General features: G+C 35.9%; 1 protein-coding gene across 1 annotated transcript in view; it reads left to right on the plus strand.

Moving 5' to 3' along the window:
- The window catches only part of LOC130246320 (nesprin-2-like), a 25,797-nt gene continuing 292 nt past the window's right edge, over positions 1-25,505 (plus strand). The window contains exons 1-2 of the mRNA XM_056479197.1: positions 1-4,362; positions 4,496-25,479. Of these exons, the coding sequence (XP_056335172.1) occupies positions 86-4,362; positions 4,496-25,479 (25,261 nt within the window). The 5' untranslated portion in view covers positions 1-85. The remainder of the gene's footprint in view (positions 4,363-4,495; positions 25,480-25,505) is intronic.

Consider the following 25,505-nt stretch of genomic DNA (forward strand, 5'->3'; position numbering starts at 1 on the left):
GATCAAACTGGAGACACAACATGAAAAACAGAGAGTGGAGGAAATTACTGCTCAAATCCAGAAAGACAGAGAAGACCTAGAGAAGATGAACGAGAACATCACAAGAGAAATGCATGAAATTCAACATCAAGAAGAACAAATGAAGCAAAAACAAGATGAACTCGAGCAACTAAAAACTGAAATTCAGAATCTAAAACAAGAACAAGAAAAAGAAAGAGAGATTATCATAAAGGACAGAAGTCAGCTTGATCTGAGACGATCTGACCTAGAAAAACAACAGACAAAAGTAAATGCTTTATTGGAAACAATCAACAACGAGAGAAGACAACTAGATAAAGATAAAGAAGAGCTAGAAGAACAGAAACAGGAAAGGGTAAAGGAAAGAGATGATGTTGACCAAAGCAGAAAGAGTCTGGATGAAGACCTGAAGATGATGAAGCTGCAGAAACAAGTGCTTGAAGAAGAGAAGAACAAGTTAGAAGAGCTGAAGACTGAACTGGAAAGAGAAGCTGATGATATCAGAAAGATAAACGAAGAGACACAATATGAAAGACAGAGGTTGGAAAAGATGGCTGAGGCACTTATGAAAGAGAGAGAAGATCTTGCTGAAGATACCAAGAGAAAGAATCAAGTCCTGGATGAAATGAAAGTTGCAAATGAGTTTACACTGGCAGATCTGCAAAAGCAAAAGAGAAATCTTGAGCAAATGAGAGAGAATATCTCTAGACAAACAGAAGATTTTGAAAAAGAGAAAGAGAAATCAAAACTCAGAGAAGACGAGCTTAAGAAACTTCAAACGGAGCTTCAGAAACAACAAAGTGAGATTGACATGGAAAAGACCAACATTGAAAGTGAGAGAGCTGCAATGATCAGGGAAAAACAGAACATGATGACAGAGTTGAAAAAGAAGACTGAAGATGTTGAGATCCAAATGAAGGAAGTATTGACTGAAAAGGAATTACTTGAAAATGACAGAAATCTGCTGAAGAAAGATGTGGAAGATCTGCAACAAAAACTAATTACTATAGACAGAGATTCAGAGAGTCTAAAACTTGACAGAGAAGCATTTGAGAATGAAAAGGAAGCAATGAAACAGATGAAAACTGAGCTAGAAAGAGAAGCAGATGAGATTGAGAAGATCAAACTTGAGACACAACTTGAAAGACAGAGAGTTGAGGAAATGACTGCTCAAATCCAGAAAGAAAGAGAAGAAATCAACAATCTCTTTGAGGAGACGAACAGAAAAGACATGGTCTTGAATGAAATGAACACAGATATCAAAGAGAAAATCAAAGCTATTCAATCTGATAGAGACATGCTAGAGGAGGAAAAACATGATCTGGAGAAAACCAGAAGTGAACTTTCTAAAGTTAAGGAGGATCTCGAAAAACAAAGAGAAATCACACTGACAGAGATACAGAAAGAGAGAAAAGATCTAGAGAAGATGAATGAGAACATCACAAGAGAAATGCATGATATCAAACATCAAGAAGAACAAATGAAACAAAAACAAGATGAACTTGAGCAACTGAAAACTGAAATTCAGATACTAAAACAAGAACAAGAAAAAGAAAGAGAGATTATCATAAAGGACAGAAGTCAGCTTGATCTAAGACAATCTGAGCTAGACAAACAACAGACAAACGTAAATGACATTATGGAAACAATGATGAATGAGAGAAGACAACTAGATAAAGATAAAGAAGAGCTGGAAGAACAAAAACAGGAAATGGATAAAGAAAGAGATGATGTTGACCAAAGCAGAAAGAGTCTGGATGAAAACCTGAAGATGATGAAGCTGCAGAAACAAGTGCTTGAAGAAGAGAAAAACAAGTTAGAAGAGCTGAAGACTGAACTGGAAAGAGAAGCTGATGATATCAGAAAGATAAAAGAAGAGACACAATATGAAAGACAGAGGTTGGAAAAGATGGCTGAAGCATTTATAAAAGAGAGAGAAGATCTTGCTGCAGATACAAAGAGAAAGAATCAAGTCCTGGATGAAATGAAAGTTGCAAACGAGTTTACACTGGCAGATCTGCAAAAGGAAAAGAGCAATCTTGAGCAAATGAGAGAGAATATCTCTAGACAAACAGAGGATATTGAAAAGAAGAAAGAGAAAATGAGACTCAGAGAAGACGAACTTAAGAAACTTCAAGCTGAGATACATAAACAACAAAATGAAATAGAAAAGGAAAAGAGCAACATTGAAAGTGAGAGAGCTGCAGTAATCAAGGATGTTGAAGATCTGCAACATAAAATAATCAGTTTAGACAGAGATTCAGAGAGTCTAAAACTTGACAGAGAAGTATTTGAGAATGAGAAGGAAGTTATGAAACAAATGAAAACTGAGCTAAAAAGAGAAGCAGATGAGATTGAGAAGATCAAACTAGAGACACAACATGAAAGACAGAGAGTCGAGGACATGACAGCTGATTTTATGGAAACAATGAACAATGAGAGAAAACAACTAGATAAAGATAAAGAAGAGCTGGAAGAACAAAAAGAGCAAATGAAGAAAGAAAGAGATGATGTTGACCAAAGCAGAAAGAGTCTGGATGAAGACCTGAAGATGATGAAGCTGCAGAAACAAGTGCTTGAAGAAGAGAAGAACAAGTTAGAAGAGATAAAGACTGTGCTGAAAAGAGAAGCTAATGATATCAGAAAGATAAAAGAAGAGACACAATATGAAAGACAGAGGTTGGAAAAGATGGCTGAAGCACTTATAAAAGAGAGAGAAGATCTTGCTGAAGATACAAAGAGAAAGAATCAAGTCCTGGATGAAATGAAAGTTGCAAACGAGTCTAAACTGGCAAATCTGCAAAAGGAAAAGAGAAATCTTGAGCAAATGAGAGAGAATATCTCTAGACAAACAGAAGATTTTGAAAAAGAGAAAGAGAAATCAAAACTCAGAGAAGACGAGCTTAAGAAACTTCAAACGGAGCTTCAGAAACAACAAAGTGAGATTGACATGGAAAAGACCAACATTGAAAGTGAGAGAGCTGCAATGATCAGGGAAAAACAGAACATGATGACAGAGTTGAAAAAGAAGACTGAAGATGTTGAGATCCAAATGAAGGAAGTATTGACTGAAAAGGAATTACTTGAAAATGACAGAAATCTGCTGAAGAAAGATGTGGAAGATCTACAACAAAAACTAATTACTATAGACAGAGATTCAGAGAGTCTAAAACTTGACAGAGAAGCATTTGAGAATGAAAAGGAAGCAATGAAACAGATGAAAACTGACTTGCAAAAAGAAGCAGATGAGATTGAGAAGATCAAACTTGAGACACAACTTGAAAGACAGAGAGTTGAGGAAATGACTGCTCAAATCCAGAAAGACAGAGAAGAAATCAACAATCTCATTGAGGAGACGAACAGAAAAGACATGGTCTTGAATGAAATGAACACAGATATTGAAGAGAAAATCAAAGCTATTCAATCTGATAGAGACATGCTAGAGGAGGAAAAACATGATCTGGAGAAAACCAGAAGTGAACTTTCTAAAGTTAAGGAGGATCTCGAAAAACAAAGAGAAATCACACTGACAAAGATACAGAAAGAGAGAAAAGATCTAGAGAAGATGAATGAGAACATCACAAGAGAAATGCATGATATCAAACATCAAGAAGAACAACTGAAACAAAAACAAGATGAACTTGAGCAACTGAAAACTGAAATTCAGATACTAAAACAAGAACAAGAAAAAGAAAGAGAGATTATCATAAAGGACAGAAGTCAGCTTGATCTGAGACAATCTGAGCTAGACAAACAACAGACAAACGTAAATGACATTATGGAAACAATGATGAATGAGAGAAGACAACTAGATAAAGATAAAGAAGAGCTGGAAGAACAAAAACAAGAAATGGAGAAAGAAAGAGATGATGTTGACCAAAGCAGAAAGAGTCTGGATGAAAACCTGAAGATGATGAAGCTGCAGAAACAAGTGCTTGAAGAAGAGAAAAACAAGTTAGAAGAGCTGAAGACTGAACTGGAAAGAGAAGCTGATGATATCAGAAAGATAAAAGAAGAGACACAATATGAAAGACAGAGGTTGGAAAAGATGGCTGAAGCATTTATAAAAGAGAGAGAAGATCTTGCTGCAGATACAAAGAGAAAGAATCAAGTCCTGGATGAAATGAAAGTTGCAAACGAGTTTACACTGGCAGATCTGCAAAAGGAAAAGAGCAATCTTGAGCAAATGAGAGAGAATATCTCTAGACAAACAGAAGATTTTGAAAACAAGAAAGAGAAAATGAGACTCAGAGAAGACGAACTCAAGAAACTTCAAGCTGAGATACATAAACAACAAAGTGAAATAGAAAGGAAAAGAGCAACATTGAAAGTGAGAGAGCTGCAGTAATCAAGGATGTTGAAGATCTGCAACATAAAATAATCAGTTTAGACAGAGATTCAGAGAGTCTAAAACTTGACAGAGAAGTATTTGAGAATGAGAAGGAAGTTATGAAACAAATGAAAACTGAGCTAAAAGAGAAGCAGATGAGATTGAGAAGATCAAACTAAAGACACAACATGAAAGACAGAGAGTCGAGGACATGACAGCTGATTTTATGGAAACAATGAACAATGAGAGAAAACAACTAGATAAAGATAAAGAAGAGCTGGAAGAACAAAAAGAGCAAATGAAGAAAGAAAGAGATGATGTTGACCAAAGCAGAAAGAGTCTGGATGAAGACCTGAAGATGATGAAGCTGCAGAAACAAGTGCTTGAAGAAGAGAAGAACAAGTTAGAAGAGATAAAGACTGTGCTGGAAAGAGAAGCTAATGATATCAGAAAGATAAACGAAGAGACACAATATGAAAGACAGAGGTTGGAAAAGATGGCTGAAGCACTTATAAAAGAGAGAGAAGATCTTGCTGAAGATACAAAGAGAAAGAATCAAGTCCTGGATGAAATGAAAGTTGCAAACGAGTCTAAACTGGCAAATCTGCAAAAGGAAAAGAGCAACCTTGAGCAAATGAGAGAGAATATCTCTAGACAAACAGAAGATTTTGAAAAAGAGAAAGAGAAATCAAAACTCAGAGAAGACGAGCTTAAGAAACTTCAAACGGAGCTTCAGAAACAACAAAGTGAGATTGACATGGAAAAGACCAACATTGAAAGTGAAAGAGCTGCAATGATCAGGGAAAAGCAGAACATGATGACAGAGTTGAAAAAGAAGACTGAAGATGTTGAGATCCAAATGAAGGAAGTATTGACTGAAAAGGAATTACTTGAAAATGACAGAAATCTGCTGAAGAAAGATGTGGAAGATCTACAACAAAAACTAATTACTATAGACAGAGATTCAGAGAGTCTAAAACTTGACAGAGAAGTATTTGAGAATGAGAAATATGTGATGAAACAGATGAAAACTGAGCTAGAAAGAGAAGCAGATGAGATTGAGAAGATCAAACTAGAGACACAACATGAAAGACAGAGAGTGGAGGAAATGACTGCTCAAATCCAGAAAGACAGAGAAGAAATTAACAATCTTATTGAGGAGACGAACAGAAAAGACATGGTCTTGAATGAAATGAACACAGATATTGAAGAGAAAATAAAAGCTATTCAATCTGATAGAGACATGCTAGAGGAGGAAAAACATGATCTTCAGAAAACCAGAAGTGAACTTGCTGGAGCCAAAGAAGATTTTGAAACACAAAGAGAAATCAAACTGACAGAGATACAGAAAGAGAGAGAACATCTAGAGAAGATGAACGAGAACATCACAAGAGAAATGAATGATATCAAACATCAAGAAGAACAAATGAAACAAAAACAAGATGAACTTGAGCAACTGAAAACTAAAATTCAGAATCTAAAACAAGAACAAGAAAAAGAAAGAGAGATTATCATAAAGGACAGAAGTCAGCTTGATCTGAGACAATCTGAGCTACACAAACAGCAGACAAAAGTAAATGATTTAATGGAAACAATGAACAACGAGAGAAGACAACTAGATAAAGATAAAGAAGAGCTGGAAGAACAAAAAGAGCAAATGGAGAAAGAAAGAGAGAACATGGACCAAAGCAGAAAGAATCTGGATGAAGACCTGAGGATGATGAAGCTGCAGAAACAAGTGCTCGAAGAAGAGAAGAACAAGTTAGAAGAGCTGAAGATTGAGCTGGAAAAAGAAGCTGATGATATCAGAAAGATAAAAGAAGAGACACAAAATGAAAGACATAGTTTGGAAAAGATGGCTGAAGAACTTAAAGAAGAGAGAGAAGATCTTGTTCATCTTGCTGAAGATACAAAAAGAGAGCAGGAGATTCTGGATGAAATAAAAGTTGAAAATGAGTCTTCAATGGCAGATCTGCAAAGAGAAAAGAGCAATCTAGAGCAAATGAGAGAGAATATCTCTAGACAAACAGAAGATTTTGAAAACAAGAAAGAGAAAATGAGACTCAGAGAAGACGAACTCAAGAAACTTCAAGCTGAGATACATAAACAACAAAGTGAAATAGAAAAGGAAAAGAGCAACATTGAAAGTGAGAGAGCTGCAGTAATCAAGGATGTTGAAGATCTGCAACATAAAATAATCAGTTTAGACAGAGATTCAGAGAGTCTAAAACTTGACAGAGAAGTATTTGAGAATGAGAAAGATGTGATGAAACAGATGAAAACTGAGCTAGAAAGAGAAGCAGATGAGATTGAGAAGATCAAACTAGAGACACAACATGAAAGACAGAGAGTGGAGGAAATGACTGCTCAAATCCAGAAAGAAAGAGAAGAAATCAACAATCTCATTGAGGAGACGAACAGAAAAGACATGGTCTTGAATGAAATGAACACAGATATTGAAGAGAAAATCAAAGCTATTCAATCTGATAGAGACATACTTGAGAAGGAAAAACATGATCTGGAGAAAACCAGAAGTGAACTTTCTAAAGTTAAGGAGGATCTCGAAAAACAAAGAGAAGTCACACTGACAGAGATACAGAAAGAGAGAAAAGATCTAGAGAAGATGAATGAGAACATCACAAGAGAAATGCATGATATCAAACATCAAGAAGAACAAATGAAACAAAAACAAGATGAACTTGAGCAACTGAAAACTGAAATTCAGAATCTAAAACAAGAACAAGAAAAAGAAAGAGAGATTATCATAAAGGACAGAAGTCAGCTTGATCTGAGACAATCTGAGCTAGACAAACAACAGACAAACGTAAATGACATTATGGAAACAATGAACAACGAGAGAAGACAACTAGATAAAGATAAAGAAGAGCTGGAAGAACAAAAAGAGCAAATGGAGAAAGAAAGAGAGGACATGGACCAAAGCAGAAAAAATCTGGATGAAGACCTGAAGATGATGAAGCTGCAGAAACAAGTGCTCGAAGAAGAGAAGAACAAGTTAGAAGAGATGAAGATTGAGCTGGAAAGAGAAGCTGATGATATCAGAAAGATAAAAGATGAGACTCAGAATGAAAGACAGAGTTTGGAAAAGATGGCTGAAGAACTTAAAGAAGAGAGAGAAGATCTTGTTCATTTTGCTGAAGATACAAAAAGAGAGCAGGAGATGCTGCATGAAATGAAAGTTGCAAACGAGTCTTCAATGGCAGATCTGCAAAAAGAAAAGAGCAATCTAGAGCAAATGAGAGAGAATATATCTAGACAAACAGAAGATTTTGAAAAAGAGAAATACAAAATGAGACTCAGAGAAAACGAACTTGAGCAAATTCAAGCAGGGATTCATAAACAACAAAGTGAAATAGAAAAGGAAAAGAGCAACATTGAAAGTGAGAGAGCTGCAGTAATCAAGGATGTTGAAGATCTGCAACATAAAATAATCAGTATAGACAGAGATTCAGAGAGTCTAAAACTTGACAGAGAAGCGTTTGAGAATGAGAAAGATGTGATAAAACAGATGAAAACTGAGCTAGAAAGAGAAGCAGATGAGATTGAGAAGATCAAACTAGAGACACAACATGACAGACATAGAGTGGAGGAAATGACTGCTCAAATCCAGAAAGACAGAGTAGAAATCAACAATCTCATTGAGGAGACGAACAGAAAAGACATGGTCTTGAATGAAATGAACACAGATATTGAAGAGAAAATCAAAGCTATTCAATCTGATAGAGACATGCTTGAGAAGGAAAAACATGATCTGGAGAAAACTAGAAGTGAACTTTCTAAAGTTAAGGAGGATCTCGAAAAACAAAGAGAAGTCACACTGACAAAGATACAGAAAGAGAGAAAAGACCTAGAGAAGATGAATGAGAACATCACAAGAGAAATGCATGATATCAAACATCAAGAAGAACAATTGAAACAAAAACAAAATGAACTTGAGCAACTGAAAACTAAAATTCAGAATCTAAAACAAGAACAAGAAAAAGAAAGAGAGATTATCATAAAGGACAGAAGTCAGCTTGATCTGAGACAATCTGAGCTAGACAAACAACAGACAAACGTAAATGACATTATGAAAACAATAATGAATGAGAGAAGACAACTAGATAAAGATAAAGAAGAGCTGGAAGAACAGAAACAGGAAATGGAGAAAGAAAGAGATGATGTTGACCAAAGCAGAAAGAGTCTGAATGAAGACCTGAAGATGATGAAGTTGCAGAAACAAGAAGAGATGAACAAGTTAGAACAGATGAACATTGAGCTGGAAAGAGAAGCTCATGATATCAGAATGATAAAAGAAGAGACACAATATGTAAGACAGAGTTTGGAGAAGATGAGTGAAGAACTTAAAAAAGAGAGAGAAGATCTTGTTCATCTTGCTGAAGATACAAAGACAGAGAAAGAGATGCTGAAAGAAATAATATTTGCAAACGAGTCTACGCTGGCAGATCTGCAAAGAGAAAAGAGCAAACTTGAGGAAATGAGAGAGAAAATCTCTAAGCAAAAAGAAGATATTGAAAATGAAAAAGAGAAAGCAAAACTCAGAGAAGACGAGCTTAAGAAACTTCAAACGGATCTTCAGAAACAACAAAGTGAGATTGACATGGAAAAGACCAACATTGGAAGTGAGAGAGCTGCAATGATCAGGGAAAAACAGAACGTGATGACAGAGTTGAAAAAGCAGACTGAAGATGTTGAGATCCAAATGAAGGAAGTATTGACTGAAAAGGAATTACTTGAAAATGACAGAAATCTGCTGAAAAAAGATGTGGAAGATCTACAACAAAAACTAATTACTTTAGACAGAGATTCAGAGAGTCTAAAACTTGACAGAGAAGCATTTAAGAATGAGAAGGAAGCAATGAAACAGATGAAAACTGACCTGCAAAAAGAAGCTGATGAGATTGAGAAGATCAAACTTGAGACACAACTTGAAAGACAGAGAGTGGAGGAAATGACTGCTCAAATCCAGAAAGAAAGAGAAGAAATCAACAATCTTGTTGAGGAAATTAAAAAGAAAAGGGATATTCTGGATGAAAGCTACACTGAAATGCAAAGAGAACAAGAAGCAATGGAAAGTAACAGGTCTGACTTGGAGAAAGCCAAAGCTGAGATTTTTGAACAAAATAAAATCATTGAAATTACACTTGTTGAGATACAACAAAAGAGAAACGCCCTTGAGCAAATGAGTAAGGAGATATCAGGAGACAGAATGAAACTTGAAGATGACAAGAAAGAGATACAATTAGCAAAGGAAGAACTTGAAAGAATGCAGAGAGACATGCAAAGACAACAAGAAGACAAGGATCACCTGAGGTATGGCATCCCAGAAAAGAGTCTGCTTCAGAAGTCAGAGGCTGAAATTGTTCTTCAACCAAGTGAGGTGGATAAAGCCAAGCCTGCAAGAGAACCAGAAATATCAGATCCAGATAAACAACCTCTCTTTATGGAGCAGATGCTGAAAATTGACTTAAAAGATGCACTGAAAACAGATTTTGAGAGCAAAAAGTTAGACTTACCTAAAGTCAAAGATGTTTTTCCTCAAGAACTGCAGATGAAGTTAGAGCAGAAACTAATTGAAGATGAAATGGACAAGCTTAAACAAATGCGAGCTGAACTACAAAAAGAAGCTGATCACATTGAAAAGAAAAGACAGGACATGCAGAATGAAAGACTGAAGCTGGACGACATTGCAGCTCAACTTCAGGAAGAGAGAAGTACTGAACGTCTTACTGAGGAGATAAATATTCAGAAAGTAAATCAACAAAAGCAAGCAACTGCATTTGAAATGGAAAAGACTGATTTCGAAAGAATCAAAACAGAAATTGATAAAGCCAACAAAGATCTTGCAGATCAGCAGGAAAAGAATAAAATGACAATAGCAGAGATGCAAAGAGAGAGGGAGACTCTTGAAGAAATGAGAGCAAATATATCAAAGCAAGCTGAGAACATCACAAACGAAAACAAAATCCTTTCTAGCAGAGAAAGTGAACTTGTAAAGCTGCAGGAAGACATTTTACAACAACAACATGAAATGGATGAACTGAAAAATACCATCATGATGGAAATGTGTCAGCTGGACCAGAGACAATCTGACATTGATCTATTACAAAAAGAGGTTGATGATCTAATGGAATTCACAAAGACAGAAATGACAAACGTAGAAAGAGAAAGATTGGAGGTTATGGCACAGACAAGAAATATAAAGAGTGATATGGTTAGTTTAAAGATGGAGAAGGAGGCCTGTGAACAACTCAGATTAAAATTGATTGAGGAAAAAGATCTGATTGAAAAAGAAAGAGAGCTGCTGACCAAAAACCTGGATCAGACAGATAAAGACAAAATGTATATGGAGAGAGAATTGGAGAGTCTAAAAGTAGAGAAAGAAACCTTTGAAAATGAGAAGAAGGAACTGGAGAAGATGAAAATTAGCCTTCAAAGAAAAGCTGAAGATTTGGAGGAATTCTCTGAAAAGACAAAGAATGAAAGACAAAGGGTGGAAGAGATGGTAGCACAATTTACAAGACAATTAGACATTAGTGGACATCCTACTGAAGGCAAATTTATAGAAGAGCTTTTGGATGAGACAGAAAAGCAAAGAAGAGAAATTCATTATACCAAAGACTTGCTTCAAGAAGAAAGATCTAATCTGCAGAAAGCCAAAGAAGAGATCACCTACGATAGGGAACAACTATACAGACAAAGAACTGAGTTAAATAAAGAGAAAGAAACTCTTGAACAGATGCATACAAGTAACTTGAAGGAAATAGAGCATATTGAAAAGGAAAAGGATAAAATGCAGCACACATTGAACGAACTAGGTCAAATAAGAGCAGAACTTCAAAATAAACAAAGAGAAATGGATGACACGAGAAATATCATGATAAAAGAAAAGGCTGAGTTGGCTAGAGACTTAGAAAACCTCCAAACTCAGACACAAGTTTTTGAAAATGAGAAAGATGAGCTACAAAAGAGCAGAGAGAATATTCAAAAGTTAATGATAGAAGTTCAGGAAGAAAGACTGAGGGCATCAGAAGACTTAGACAAAAAGAGGCAACAATTTGCTGAGGAGATCAAAATGAAAAACGACAGCCTTGATGAAATACAAGCTGAGATAGAAAGACAAAAGCAAGCTCTTATTATGGACAAAGAGGTGATTACCGAACAAGTTATGGATCTGCAGAAAACCCAGGAAGATTTCAGAAGACAATCTGATGAGAGTGACATTGCAAGAGCAGACCTGCAGAGAGAAAGAGACAGTCTTGATCAGATAAGTATGGAGATCTTAAGGCAAAAACAAGAGCTAGAGAGAGAAAGGGATGAAATGTTGGAGCAGTGGCAGCTGGTGGAGACACTAAAGATGGACAAGGAAAATGTGGAACAACTAAAGGCAGAGCTATTGGATGAGAAGGAATCAACTGAGAAAATCAGAAAGGAGCTGAAACAAGACAAATCTTATATGGAAGAAAATAAATCAACACTTCATAAAGAATTAGAGGAAATAAGTCCCCAAAAACAGGACATTCAAGATGAAAGAGCTCAACTAGAGCGAATGAAAGGTGAGCTCCAAATGAAAGCAGAGGATATAGAAAAGAAAATGCAAGAAATACTTTATGAAAAACAGAAAGCTGAAGAGAGAAAGTCTGAAAATGACAAGATACAAACAAATCTAGATAAAGCAAATGCAGAGATACAAAAACTAAATAAAGATCTGCAAAGTTATGCTGAGAACTTACAAAAATGTAAGCTTGAATTAGATGAAGCAAGAGCCGAAATAGAGCAAGTAAAGCAAGATGCTGAAAAACTAGAAACAAAACAGATAGAGCAAAGTTTGCAAAAAGAAAGAGACAATATTGAGGATATCAGAAGGAACCTGTTTAAAAAGGAAGAGGCCGTTGAAAAGGACAAGGCAGTAATAAGGTTGAGGTACCAAGAACTAGATCTCATCCAAGCTGAAGTTGTCAAGCAAAAAGAAGAGATGGTTAAACAGAAGAATGAATTAGAGCGAGAAATCCAAGAAGAGAAAAGGAAACTACAGAGGTCAGAGAAGGAATTAGAAGACAAGATGCAGACGATTAAACGTGAAATGAGGGAACTAAAGCTACTTCAGGATGAAACTGATGGCAAAAGAAAAGATCTTGACAACAAGATGAGACAAGTATCAAGAAAAAGAGATGAGCTGGAGAAAATGAAGTCTGATATTGAAAGTGCATGTGAAAAACTTGAAGTGGACCAGGTCATGTTAAATACAGAGCGTGATGAGTTGGAGCGGATGAAAACTGAGATACAAAGAGCAAGAGATGATATGCAATCTCATGTTGAAGAAAGAGCAGGAGATCTAGGAGAGAAAGAACCAGTGAACACCAGGATTCAGAGGCTTATTCAAGAGGCTGAAAAGGCTAGCAAAATGGCTAGGAGAACAAAACATGAACCAGAAATTAGAATGCAGAAAGATGTTAGTGTTGAAGAGGATTCAGTGGAAAGACAAGATATGAGTGCTAACATGCAGAGACTGATTCTGGAAATTGAGCATGCCAGAGAAACTCTCAGAGGGATGAAGGATGAAGTCCAGGCAGCTAGAAAAGAAAGGTCTGAAGTGGAGAACATGAAGCTGGAATTCTTAACCATGAAACAGAACATGGAAAAAACTTATGAGCAGCAGAATGATGAGATACAAAAAGAGAAACAGCAAATAGAGAGTAGAAAAATGTCTCTAAGCAGAGAGAGAAATTATCTTGAGCAGAACAGGGCTGATTTGGAGAGACAAAAACAAATAATGGCATTGGACAAACAAAAACTCCTTGCTGAAAATGAATTACTGGAGAAAGAAAAGGTTGACATGATGCAAAGAATTGAGAATCTTGAAAGCCTTCAAGAAGAATCAACTAGAGAAAGAGCAACAGAAACAACTCAAGGAACAAGGAGAGATTCTGAGGAATTAATGCAGAAAATGGAAGCACTGAGCATGGAAGACTTCCAAGAAGAAAGTAAGAGTCAGATGGTCGAACTAAAGAGACAGATAGACAAATTGATAGAGTTGAAGGCTGACCTGCAACAACAGCAGGCAGAACTTGAGAAAACGAAAGCAGATTTAAAACAACAGATCGATGATCTGGAAAAATTAAGGTCTGAAATATTAAAACATGAAAAGGACACAGACAGTAAAACAAGAGAGTTGGAGCTGATGGAAATCCAAAGACAGAAAGAAGATCTAGAAAAAAGGATTCAGAAATTTACCCTTGAGAAGAGAGATCTGGAGGTTCTAAGGTCTGAAATTGTCCTAGAAAAGAAAGACCTGGATCAGAAGATGAGGCAAGTGATAAGAAAGAGGGATGAGATGGAGAAAATCAGATCTGATATATCAAATGCCAGAGAGGAGATCAGAAGAGAAAGGCAGGAACTGGAAATACTCAGGAACAATGTTCAAAGTGCAAGACATGATTTTCAACTTCTGCTGGAAAGAACTGCAAATCTAGAAGATGAGGAAAGTGCCACAACTGACATTGAAAGATTGATTTTAGAGGTTGTGAAAATCAGGGAAATGGTGAAACATCTAAAAGCTGACATGGAGAGAAGGCTGGCGGAAAGTAAGGAGGAGATAGATGAAAAGGGAACCTTTAAGTCTGAGATCCAGAGGCTCATTCAAGATATTGGACAAATAAGGGAAAATCTAGGAGCCCTTGGAGAGGAGATAGAAAACACCAGGAGAGACAAGAGAGAATTGGACAAGATGAGGGCAGAGCTTGTAGAGAAACAACAGAAGAAGGAGAGCATGAGGGAAATGCTGCAGAAAGAAAGAGAAGAACTGGAGAAGCTGAAGGATGAGATCAACCAAGAAAAGAAGGATGTTGAAATCATGAGAGGGATAGTTGAGGCAGTAATAGATGAAGAAGAAGTGAAAGAGTTTAAAGACATACAGAAATACAAGGAAGAACTACAAAGGGTCACTGAGGAACTCCTGACAAAGAAGAGGGATCTGGACCAGCTCAACTCAGATGTACAGAACCTGTGGCAAGTCATGGAAGAAATTAATATACAGCATGAAAATAAAAGGACTGAACTGGAAAGCATTGGTTTTGAGTTAAAGAAGGGAGAGCAGATACTGGAAAAACAGAAAGATGAATTGAAGGAGAATGGTTGGATTGTGGAAGAAATAAAGAATAAGAAAGATACACTTGAAAAGCTCAATATGGAAATACTTAGGAAGAACGAAGATATGGAAAAAGAGAAGGAAAAGTTAAGGCAAGAGAAGCAAGAGATGGATCTCAATAGAGGTGAACTACAAAGACAGAGAGAAGATATGGAAACAAGGATTCAGAAACTCACACGTGAGAAGGACGAAATGGAAGTTTTAAGGTCTGAGATTGTCCTAGAAAAGAAAGACCTTGACCATAAGATGAAGCAAGTGATAAGAAAGACAGACGAGATGGAGAAAATCAGACATGATATAGCAAGTGCCAGGGAAGAGATCAATGGAGAAAGGCAGGAGCTGGAAATACTCAGGAATGATGTTCAAAGTGCTAAACAAGATTTTGAATTTCTGGTTGAAAGAACTCCAAATCTAGAGGTTGAGGAAAGTGCCACAACAGACATTGAAAGACTGGTTTTGGAGGTTGTGAAAATCAGGGAAATGGTGAGAAATCTAAAATCTGAAATGGAGAGAAGAATTGGGGAAACTAACGTGGAGAAGGATGAAAAGGAAACCTTTAAGTCTGAGATCCAGAGGCTCATTCATGATATTGGACAAATAAGGGAAAATCTAGGAGGCCTTAGAATTGAGATAGAAAACACCAAGAGAGACAAGGCTGAATTGGAGAAAATGAGGACAGAGCTTGTAAAGAAACAACAAGAGGAGGAGAGCATGAGAGAAATGCTACAGAAAGAAAGAGAAGAACTAGAGCAGCTGAAGTATGAGATCAACCGAGAAAAGGAGGATATGGAAATCAGAAGAGAAGTAGATGAGGCAGAAATAGATGAAGAAGAAATGAAAGGCTTTACAGATGTACAGAAATACAAGGAAGAACTACAAATAGTCACTGAAGAACTCCTGACAAAGAAGAGGGATCTGAACCAGCTCAACTCAGATGTACAGAATATGAGGCAGACTATAGAAGAAGTGAATATACAGCATGAAAAGAAGAGGGCTGAACTTGAAAGTGTCACTTCTGAGTTAAAAAAGAAAGAGCAGATCCTGGAAAAGCAGAAACATAAGTTGGAGGAGAATGGTTGGATTGCTGAAGAAATAGAGACGATGAAAGCTACTCTTGAAAGTATCAATATGGAAATACTTCAGAAGAAAGAAGATATTGAAAAAGAAAAGGAGAATTTAAGGAAAGAGAAACAAGAGACAGAGCTTTTCAGAGGTAAACTACAAAGACAGAGAGATGAAGTTGAATCTTCAAGAGAAGCATTGATAATGGAGAAGGATCAGTTTAAGCTAAGAATCGATCACCAAAAGCATGAAATGAGCGCTGCCTTTGAAAAAGAACAGAAACGTTTAGAAAACATGGAAAATGATCTAGAAAATCAAAGGGCTAAACTTGTTGAAAGCCTCAACGATGCTGCAAATATGGAGCAGAAGCTACAACAGATGGAGAGTGAACTAAACAAAGAAAAAGAACAAGTAGAAGAAATTAAGCAGATGGTCAGAACAGAGAGGGTTATGATTGAACAAGAAAAAGAAGAAATGAGAAAACAGACTCAAGAGATTGAGGACGACCAAGCTGAGCTTCAAAAGAAGACAGAGATAACCAATAAACTCATTCAGGATGCAAACAGTGAGAGAGACAGATTAAAAAACCTCAGCCTGAAACTTCAAATGCAAAGAAGAGATATTGAGGAAACCATCACAGAAGTGGAAACCAAGAAGAGAAATCTCCATATAATGAGCAGAGAACTTCAAGATGACAAGATACGACTGAAAAATGACAGGGATGCTTATGAAAAGCAAATGGCATATTTGGAGGTTAAAAGCGAAGAGTTAGTCAGAGAAACAGAAGATCTGGAAAGAAAAACCTTACAGCAGAGAGAACAAGATGAGATGGCCAAACATGAGATTGAAAATCAGAAAGAAGTTCTAGAGCTAATGAAGGTGGACATTTTGAAGGAAAGGGATGATTTTGCAAAAGAGATGGAAAATGTAAATTCAGAAAAACAGAAACTGCTTTCACTCCAAGGTGCATTGCAAAGTCAAGAAAGTGAACTTGAAAGCAGAGTGCAAATATTCATGGAAGAACAGAAACATCTAAAACAGGCTAAAGCTGAAACTGAAGAGTGGAGAAAGCAATTAATGGAAATTAGTGAAACAGTGAAGACAGAACAGAATCAATACAGGAAGCTGATTGAAGAAGTGCAAAGGGAAAAAGAACAGCTTGAAATCAGTAAAAATCGAATAGAACAAGAGAAGAAAGATCTCCAAAACATGAAAACCAATCTAGAAAAGCAATTAGAAAGTCTGAGACATGAAAAAGCAAATGCAGAAGATGAGAAGAACACACTAGAAAAGATTAGGTCAGAATCCAAGCAGATCCAAAATGCTATGAGGAAGGAGAGGGAAGATCAAGAAAAATGTCAGTTGGAGATTGAGGGAGAAAAGCAAAGAATGGAAGAAGAAATCAGACGATTAGAAATGCATAGGGAAGAGATTAAGAAAGTGGACAGCGAGCTACAAAAAAGTAGAGAGGACATTGAAAGTAGAAAAGAAAAGATTAACAACAAAATGGAAGAATTGCTGCAAATAAAGGTTGAAATTGGAAGAACAAAAGAAGAAATAGAAAAAGAAAGTCAAAGAATTCAAGATGCTAAAATTGATATTGAAAAGGCTAAAGCTGAGATACAGAGACAGGAAGACAAATTTGAAGACATAATAGATGCTAAAATACAGGAGAAAGAAAGAGAAATAAAAATCCAATTAGATAAAGAAACTAAACGCTTGACTGAAGAGATTGAGTCGAAAGTGAGAGACCTTGATATGGCAATGGCAGAGGTGGAGCGTCAAAAGCAAGAATTTGAGAAAACAAAGTGTATGCTTGATAAGGAAAAGAAAGAAATTAAACAAGAAAAGGAAGACCTGGAAGACCAAATCATGGACCTTACTCATGAAAAACAAGAAATAGAGGTTGAGAGGAATAACTTGATGGTTTTAAGAACTCAATTAGGAGATTTAAGAAAAGAAAATGAAATTGTAAAGGAAAAACTAACTTTGGAAAAATCAAGCATTGAGGAAATGCAGCTCAAGATTTACAACCAGCAGCAACTGAATGATCAAACCAGAGAGGAAAACAAGAAAGAAAAAGAAAGTCTAGAAAAACAAAGGTTTGAAACTGAACAGAAGAAACAGATGATGGAGATAAGCGCCTCAAAAATGATGGAGGAGAAGAAAGAGATAGCTGATTTATCAAGGGAACTCCAAAAATACAAAGATGAACTGGAAAACTTAACATACAAGACCAACACAGAAAGAAATGAGGTTGAACAAATGCAAGCTGAGTTACATAGTCAAATTCAGGCTATTGAACAACAAAGACAAATCATGCAAGACAAACAGAATCATCTTGAAGAAAAGGAGCTAAGCATACAGAGAAAGGAAGAGGAAATAAAGATTAGAAACACTGAGTTTCAAGTTGAACAGGAACATTTGAACAATGTTCTCGAGGAAACCAATAAGAGACAACATGAGCTTGAAGAGATGCAGGCTGATATAGAATTGCACAAACAAAAAAATAACAAGGACTTTGAATTGCTTGAGAGGATCCGCAATGAATTGGAAAATGAAAAATATGATCTGCAGATCTGGACTGAACAACAAAAACATTTGGTTGAAGTCAAATTTCAAGAGTTAGAAAAAGAGAGGGAAAGACTGGAAAACATGGCAAAAGAGCTGCAGAGTGAAAGAGAACAAACTGAGAAAGAAAAAGCTGACATGAACAGGGTAAATGATGATATACAGAGAGAAAAACAAGCTATTGATGAAAAGAGAAACATGACTAACAAGGCAATGGCAGATCTGGAAATCATAAAAGCTGAGCTGAAGGAACAACAAGAAAAGATTCAAACTGAAGCAGAAAAACTGCAAGAGGAAAAACTTCTGGTTAAGAATGAGGCTGAAAATCTGAATAACGTTTTAGAAGAGATCAGAAGGCAGCAAGAAAAACTGGAAGCAAGCGAGGCTGATCTTAAAGTTTTGAAGGAGAAGTGTGAAAATGCTAGGGAAGAAACTGAAAGGAAGAAGTGTGATGTAGAAGAGCAGAATGAAAATAATGAGATCACAAAACACCTTCTGGAACAAGAGAGAAAAGACATTGACAAGCAAAAACAAGAGTTACAGAAACAAGCTGATGATCTGGTCATGCAAATGATTGCGCACAGGGAAAATGTAGAGATAAGTAAAAGATCACTGGATGAAGAAAAGACGCTTCTAGAGCAGAAGGCTGATGAAATCCTAAGACAGAGAGATGATTTGGAAAAAGAAAAAGAGGACATGATGAAGAAATGGAACGAGCTGGATGTTCTTCAGAATGAAATGCAAAATCAAAACAAAGCAATGGATGAAATCAAATACGAGTTAGATGCTAAAATGAATGAAATGAATAGAGAACAGCAAGGACTGGATGATAGTTTAAGAGCTATTAGTGAAGAGAGGAGGAACATGGAGGAGGAAGTAAAGAATGAGAAAGAAACACTGAAGCACATGGAAGTTAATCTTCATAAGGACAGAGAAGAAATGGAGAGCATCTTTGAAGAAACTCAAAAACAAAAAGATTATCTGGAAAAGATGAGCACAGCCATAAAAGAACAAAAGCAAGACCTGAAGAACCAAATAGACCTTCTAGAACAAGAAAGAGAAGAAATAAATCATAAATGGACACAGTTACAAGAGAGGATTGATGAATTTGATGCTCAAGTCAGCAAACAAAAGGAAGAGGATTTAACAAAAGAGAAGGAGATGGAAGAAGAAAAGATGGAGAGAGAAGAACTTGATCAGATAAAGAGTGAACTTGAAAAAGTGAGATCTGAAATAGATCATGAGCAGAAGAAACTAAATGATGACAAGAAGATGATTGAGCAAGAAAAAGAAGACCTGGAGAAGATGAAGTCTGAAATCATGACACAAAGACAGAAAATGGAAGAAGAGAGATCAGAACTTGACAACAAGATAGAACAGACAGATCTAGAAAAACGTGACATTGAGAACAGCAAAAAAATAGTTCAGAAATTAATGGTTGAAGTGGAGGAAAAGAGAAATAATATTCAACTTCTTAAAAAAGAACTTGACATTGAAAGACAAAAACTTGCAGGTGAACAAGATCTTCTGATTCAAAACAAGGTTGAACTGCAAAATGTAAATGAACGAATCAAAGAAATGAATGAGGAAATAAAGAAAGAGAGAGAAACATTGAAGGAAAAGGAAGTTCATCTACAAAAGGAGAAAGAAGAAATGAAGAGCATCACTGAAGAAACACAAATACAAAAAGAAGATCTGGAAAAGATGAGAACAGCCATAAAAGAACAAAACCAAGACCTGATGAGCCAAAGAGACCTTCTAGAACAAGAAAGAGAAGAAATAAATCAAAAATGGACACAGTTACAAAAGAAGATTAATGAATTTGATGCTCGTGTCAGCAAACAAAAGGAAGAAGATTTAACAAAACAGAAGGAGATGGAAGAAGAAAGAAAAGGTCTAGAAGAGACCAAAGCCAAAATCATCGAGATGAAGACTAAAGCTGAGCTGGAAAAGATCAAGAAAGAAAAAAAGAAAGAAGAGGAAGAAGAAATGAGTGTAAAAGTAAGGATGGGGAGAGAAGAACTTGATCAGATAAAGAGTGAACTTGAAAGAGTGAGATCTGAAATAGATGATGAGCAGAAGAAACGAAATGATGACAAGAAGATGATAGAGCAGGAAAATGAAGACCTGGAGAAGATGAAGTTTGAAATCATGACACAAAGACAGAAAATGGAAGAAGAGAGATCAGAACTTGGCAACAAGATAAAACAGACAGATCTACAAAAACGTGACATTGAGAACAGCAAAGAAATAATAGAAAAATTAATGGTTGAAGTGGAGGAACAGAGGCTTGATATTCAACACCAGAAGGAAGAACTTGACATTGAAAGACAAAAAATTGCAGATGAACAAGATCTTCTCATTCAAAATAAGAGTGAGCTGCAAAATGAAAATGAACAGATAAGAAACATGGATGAGGAAATAAAGAAAGAGAGAGAAACACTGAAGGAAATGAAAGCTCATCTAGAAAAGGACAAAGAAGAAATGAAGAGCATCACTGAAGAAACACAAAGACGAAAAGAAGATCTGGAGAAGTTGAGAACAGACATAAAAGAACAAAACCAAGACCTGATAAACCAAAGAGACCTTCTAGAACAAGAAAGAGAAGAAATAAATCATAAATGGTCACAGTTACAAGAAAGGATTGATGAATTTGATGTTCATGTCAGCAAACAAAAGGAAGAAGATTTAACAAAAGAGAAGGAGATGGAAGAAGAAAGAAAAGGTCTAGAAGAAATCAAAGCCAAAATCATCGAGTTAAAGACTAAAGCTGAGCTGGAAGAGATCATGAAAGAAAAAGAAAAAGACGAGGAAGAAGAATTTAGAGTAAAAGCAGAGATGGAGAGAGAAGAACTGGATCAGATAAAAAGCGAATTTGAAAAAGTTAAATCTGAAATAGATAATGAGCAGAAGAAACTAATTGATGACAGGAAAATTATTGAGCAGGAAAAAGAAGACCTGGAGAAGATGAAGTCTGAAATAATGACACAAAGACAGCAAATGGAAGAAGAGAGATCAGAACTTGACAACAAGATAAAGCAGATAGATCTACAAAAATGTGACATTGAGAACAGCAAAGAAATAGTTCAGAAATTAATGGTTGAGGTGGAAGAACAGAGAAAAGATATTCAACTCCAGAATGAAGAACTTGACATTGAAAGACAAAAAATTGCAGATGAAAAAGATCTTCTGATTCAAAACAAGACTGAACTGCAAAATGAACAAATCAAAGAAATGGATGAGGAAATAAAGAAAGAGAGAGAAACACTGAAGCAAATGAAAGCTCATCTAGAAAAGGACAAAGAAGAAATGAAGAGCATCTCTGAAGAAACACAAAGACGAAAAGAAGATCTGGAGAAGTTGAGAACAGCCATAAATGAACAAAAGCAAGACCTGAAGAACCAAAGAGACCTTCTAGAACAAGAAAAAGAAGAAATAAATCATAAATGGACACAGTTACAAGAGAGGATTAATGAATTTGATGCCCAAGTCAGCAAACAAAAGAAAGAGGATTTAACAAAAGAGAAGGAGATGGAAGAAGAAAGAAAAAGTCTAGAAGAGACCAAAGCCAAAATCATCGAGATGAAGACTAAAGCTGAACAGGAAGAGATCATGAAAGAAAAAGAGAAAGAAGAAGAAGTCATGGCAGTAAAACTAAAGATGGAGAGAGAAGAACTTGATCAGATAAAGAGTGAACTTGAAAGAGTGAGATCTGAAATAGCTCATGAGCAGAAGAAACTAAATGATGACAAGAAGATGATTGAGCAAGAAAAAGAAGACCTGGAGAAGATGAAGTTTGAAATCATGACACAAAGACAGAAAATGGAAGAAGAGAGATCAGAACTTGACAGCAAGATAAAACAGACAGACTTCGAAAAATGTGATATTAAAAACAGCAAAGAAATAGTTGAAAAATTAATGGTTGAAGTGGAGGAACAGAGGCTTGATATTCAACACCAGAAGGAAGAACTTGACATTGAAAGACAAAAAATTGCAGATGAACAAGATCTTCTCATTCAAAATAAGAGTGAGCAGCAAAATGAAAATGAACGGATAAGAAACATGGATGAGGAAATAAAGAAAGAGAGAGAAACACTGAAGGAAATGAAAGCTCATCTAGAAAAGGACAAAGAAGAAATGAAGAGCATCACTGAAGAAACACAAAGACGAAAAGAAGATCTGGAGAAGTTGAGAACAGACATAAAAGAACAAAATCAAGACCTGATAAACCAAAGAGACCTTCTAGAACAAGAAAGAGAAGAAATAAATCAAAAATGGTCACAGTTACAAGAAAGGATTGATGAATTTGATGCTCGTGTCAGCAAACAAAAGGAAGAAGATTTAACAAAAGAGAAGGAGATGGAAGAAGAAAGAAAAGGTCTAGAAGAGATCAAAGCCAAAATCATCGAGTTAAAGACTAAAGCTGAGCAGGAAGAGATCATGAAAGAAAAAGAAAAAGAAGAGGAAGAAGAATTTAGAGTAAAAGCAGAGATGGAGAGAGAAGAACTGGATCAGATAAAAAGCGAATTTGAAAAAGTTAGATCTGAAATAGATAATGAGCAGAAGAAACTAATTGATGACAGGAAAATTATTGAGCAGGAAAAAGAAGACCTGGAGAAGATGAAGTCTGAAATAATGACACAAAGACAGCAAATGGAAGAAGAGAGATCAGAACTTGACAACAAGATAAAGCAGATAGATCTACAAAAATGTGACATTGAGAACAGCAAAGAAATAGTTCAGAAATTAATGCTTGAGGTGGAAGAACAGAGAAAAGATATTCAACTCCAGAATGAAGAACTTGACATTGAAAGACAAAAAATTGCAGATGAAAAAGATCTTCTGGTTCAAAACCAGACTGAACTGCAAAATGAAAATGCGCAAATCAACGAAATGAATGAGGAAATAAAGAAAGAGAGAGAAACACTGAAGGAAATGGAAGTTCATCTACAAAAGGAGAAAGAAGAAATGAATAGCATCACTGAAGAAACACAAAGACGAAAAGAAGATCTGGAGAAGATGAGCACAGACATAAATGAACAAAAGCAAGACCTGAAGAACCAAAGAGACCTTCTAGAACAAGAAAAAGAAGAAATAAATCATAAATGGACACAGTTACAAGAAAGGATTGATGAATTTGATGTTCGTGTCAGCAAACAAAAGGAAGAAGATTTAACGAAACATAAGGAGATGGAAGAAGAAAGAAAAAGTCTAGAAGAGACCAAAGCCAAAATCATCAAGATGAAGACTAAACCTGAACTGGAAGAGATCATGAAAGAAAAAGAGAAAGAAGAAGTCATGGCAGTAAAACTAAAGATGGAGAGAGAAGAACTTGATCAGATAAAGAGTGAACTTGAAAAAGTGAGATCTGAAATAGATCACGAGCAGAAGAAACTAAATGATGACAAGAAGATGATTGAGCAGGAAAAAGAAGACCTGGAGAAGATGAAGTCTGAAATCATGATACAAAGACAGAAAATGGAAGAAGAGAGATCAGAACTTGACAGCAAGATAAAACAGACAGACTTCGAAAAATGTGATATTGAGCACAGCAAAGAAATAGTTGAAAAATTAATGGTTGAAGTGGAGGAACAGAGGCTTGATATTCAACACCAGAAGGAAGAACTTGACATTGAAAGACAAAAAATTGCAGATGAACAATATCTTCTCATTCAAAATAAGAGTGAGCTGCAAAATGAAAATGAACAGATAAGAAACATGGATGAGGAAATAAAGAAAGAGAGAGAAACACTGAAGGAAATGAAAGCTCATCTAGAAAAGGACAAAGAAGAAATGAAGAGCGTCACTGAAGAAACACAAAGACGAAAAGAAGATCTGGAGAAGTTGAGAACAGACATAAAAGAACAAAACCAAGACCTGATGAACCAAAGAGACCTTCTAGAACAAGAAAAAGAAGAAATAAATCATAAATGGTCACAGTTACAAGAAAGGATTGATGAATTTGATGCTCGTGTCAGCAAACAAAAGGAAGAAGATTTAACAAAAGAGAAGGAGATGGAAGAAGAAAGAAAAGGTCTAGAAGAGATCAAAGCCAAAATCATCGAGTTAAAGACTAAAGCTGAGCTGGAAGAGATCATGAAAGAAAAAGAAAAAGAAGAGGAAGAAGAATTTAGAGTAAAAGCAGAGATGGAGAGAGAAGAACTGGATCAGATAAAAAGCGAATTTGAAAAAGTTAGATCTGTAATAGATGAGCAGAAGAAACTAATTGATGACAGGAAAATTATTGAGCAGGAAAAAGAAGACCTGGAGAAGATGAAGTCTGAAATAATGACACAAAGACAGCAAATGGAAGAAGAGAGATCAGAACTTGACAACAAGATAAAGCAAATAGATCTACAAAAATGTGACATTGAGAACAGCAAAGAAATAGTTCAGAAATTAATGGTTGAGGTGGAAGAACAGAGAAAAGATATTCAACTCCAGAATGAAGAACTTGACATTGAAAGACAAAAAATTGCAGATGAAAAAGATCTTCTGGTTCAAAACAAGGCTGAATTGCAAAATGAAATTGAACAAGTCAAAGAAATGAATGAGGAAATAAAGAAAAAGAGAGAAACACTAGAGGAAATGGAAGTTCATCTACAAAAGGAGAAAGAAGAAATGAAGAGCACCACTGAAGAAACACAAAGACGAAAAGAAGATCTGGAGAAGATGAGCACAGACATAAATGAACAAAATCAAGACCTGATGAACCAAAGAGACCTTCTAGAACAAGAAAAAATAAATCATAAATGGACACAGTTACAAGAGAGGATTGATGAATTTGATGCCCAAGTCAGCAAACAAAAGGAAGAAGATTTAACGAAACAGAAGGAGATGGAAGAAGAAAGAAAAAGTCTAGAAGAGATCAAAGCCAAAATCATCGAGATGAAGACTAAACCTGAACTGGAAGAGATCATGAAAGAAAAAGAGAAAGAAGAAGAAGTCATGGCAGTAAAACTAAAGATGGAGAGAGAAGAACTTGATCAGATAAAGAGTGAACTTGAAAGAGTGAGATCTGAAATAGATCATGAGCGGAAGAAACTAAATGATGACAAGAAGATGATTGAGCAGGAAAAAGAAGACCTGGAGAAGACGAAGTCTGAAATCATGATACAAAGACAGAAAATGGAAGAAGAGAGATCAGAACTTGACAGCAAGATAAAACAGACAGACTTCGAAATATGTGATATTGAGAACAGCAAAGAAATAGTTGAAAAATTAATGGTTGAAGTGGAGGAACAGAGGCTTGATATTCAACACCAGAAGGAAGAACTTGACATTGAAAGACAAAAAATTGCAGATGAACAAGATCTTCTCATTCAAAATAAGAGTGAGCTGCAAAATGAAAATGAACGG

Source organism: Danio aesculapii, chromosome 19 (assembly GCF_903798145.1).
Source record: "Danio aesculapii chromosome 19, fDanAes4.1, whole genome shotgun sequence".
Taxonomy (NCBI): Eukaryota; Metazoa; Chordata; class Actinopteri; order Cypriniformes; family Danionidae; genus Danio; species Danio aesculapii.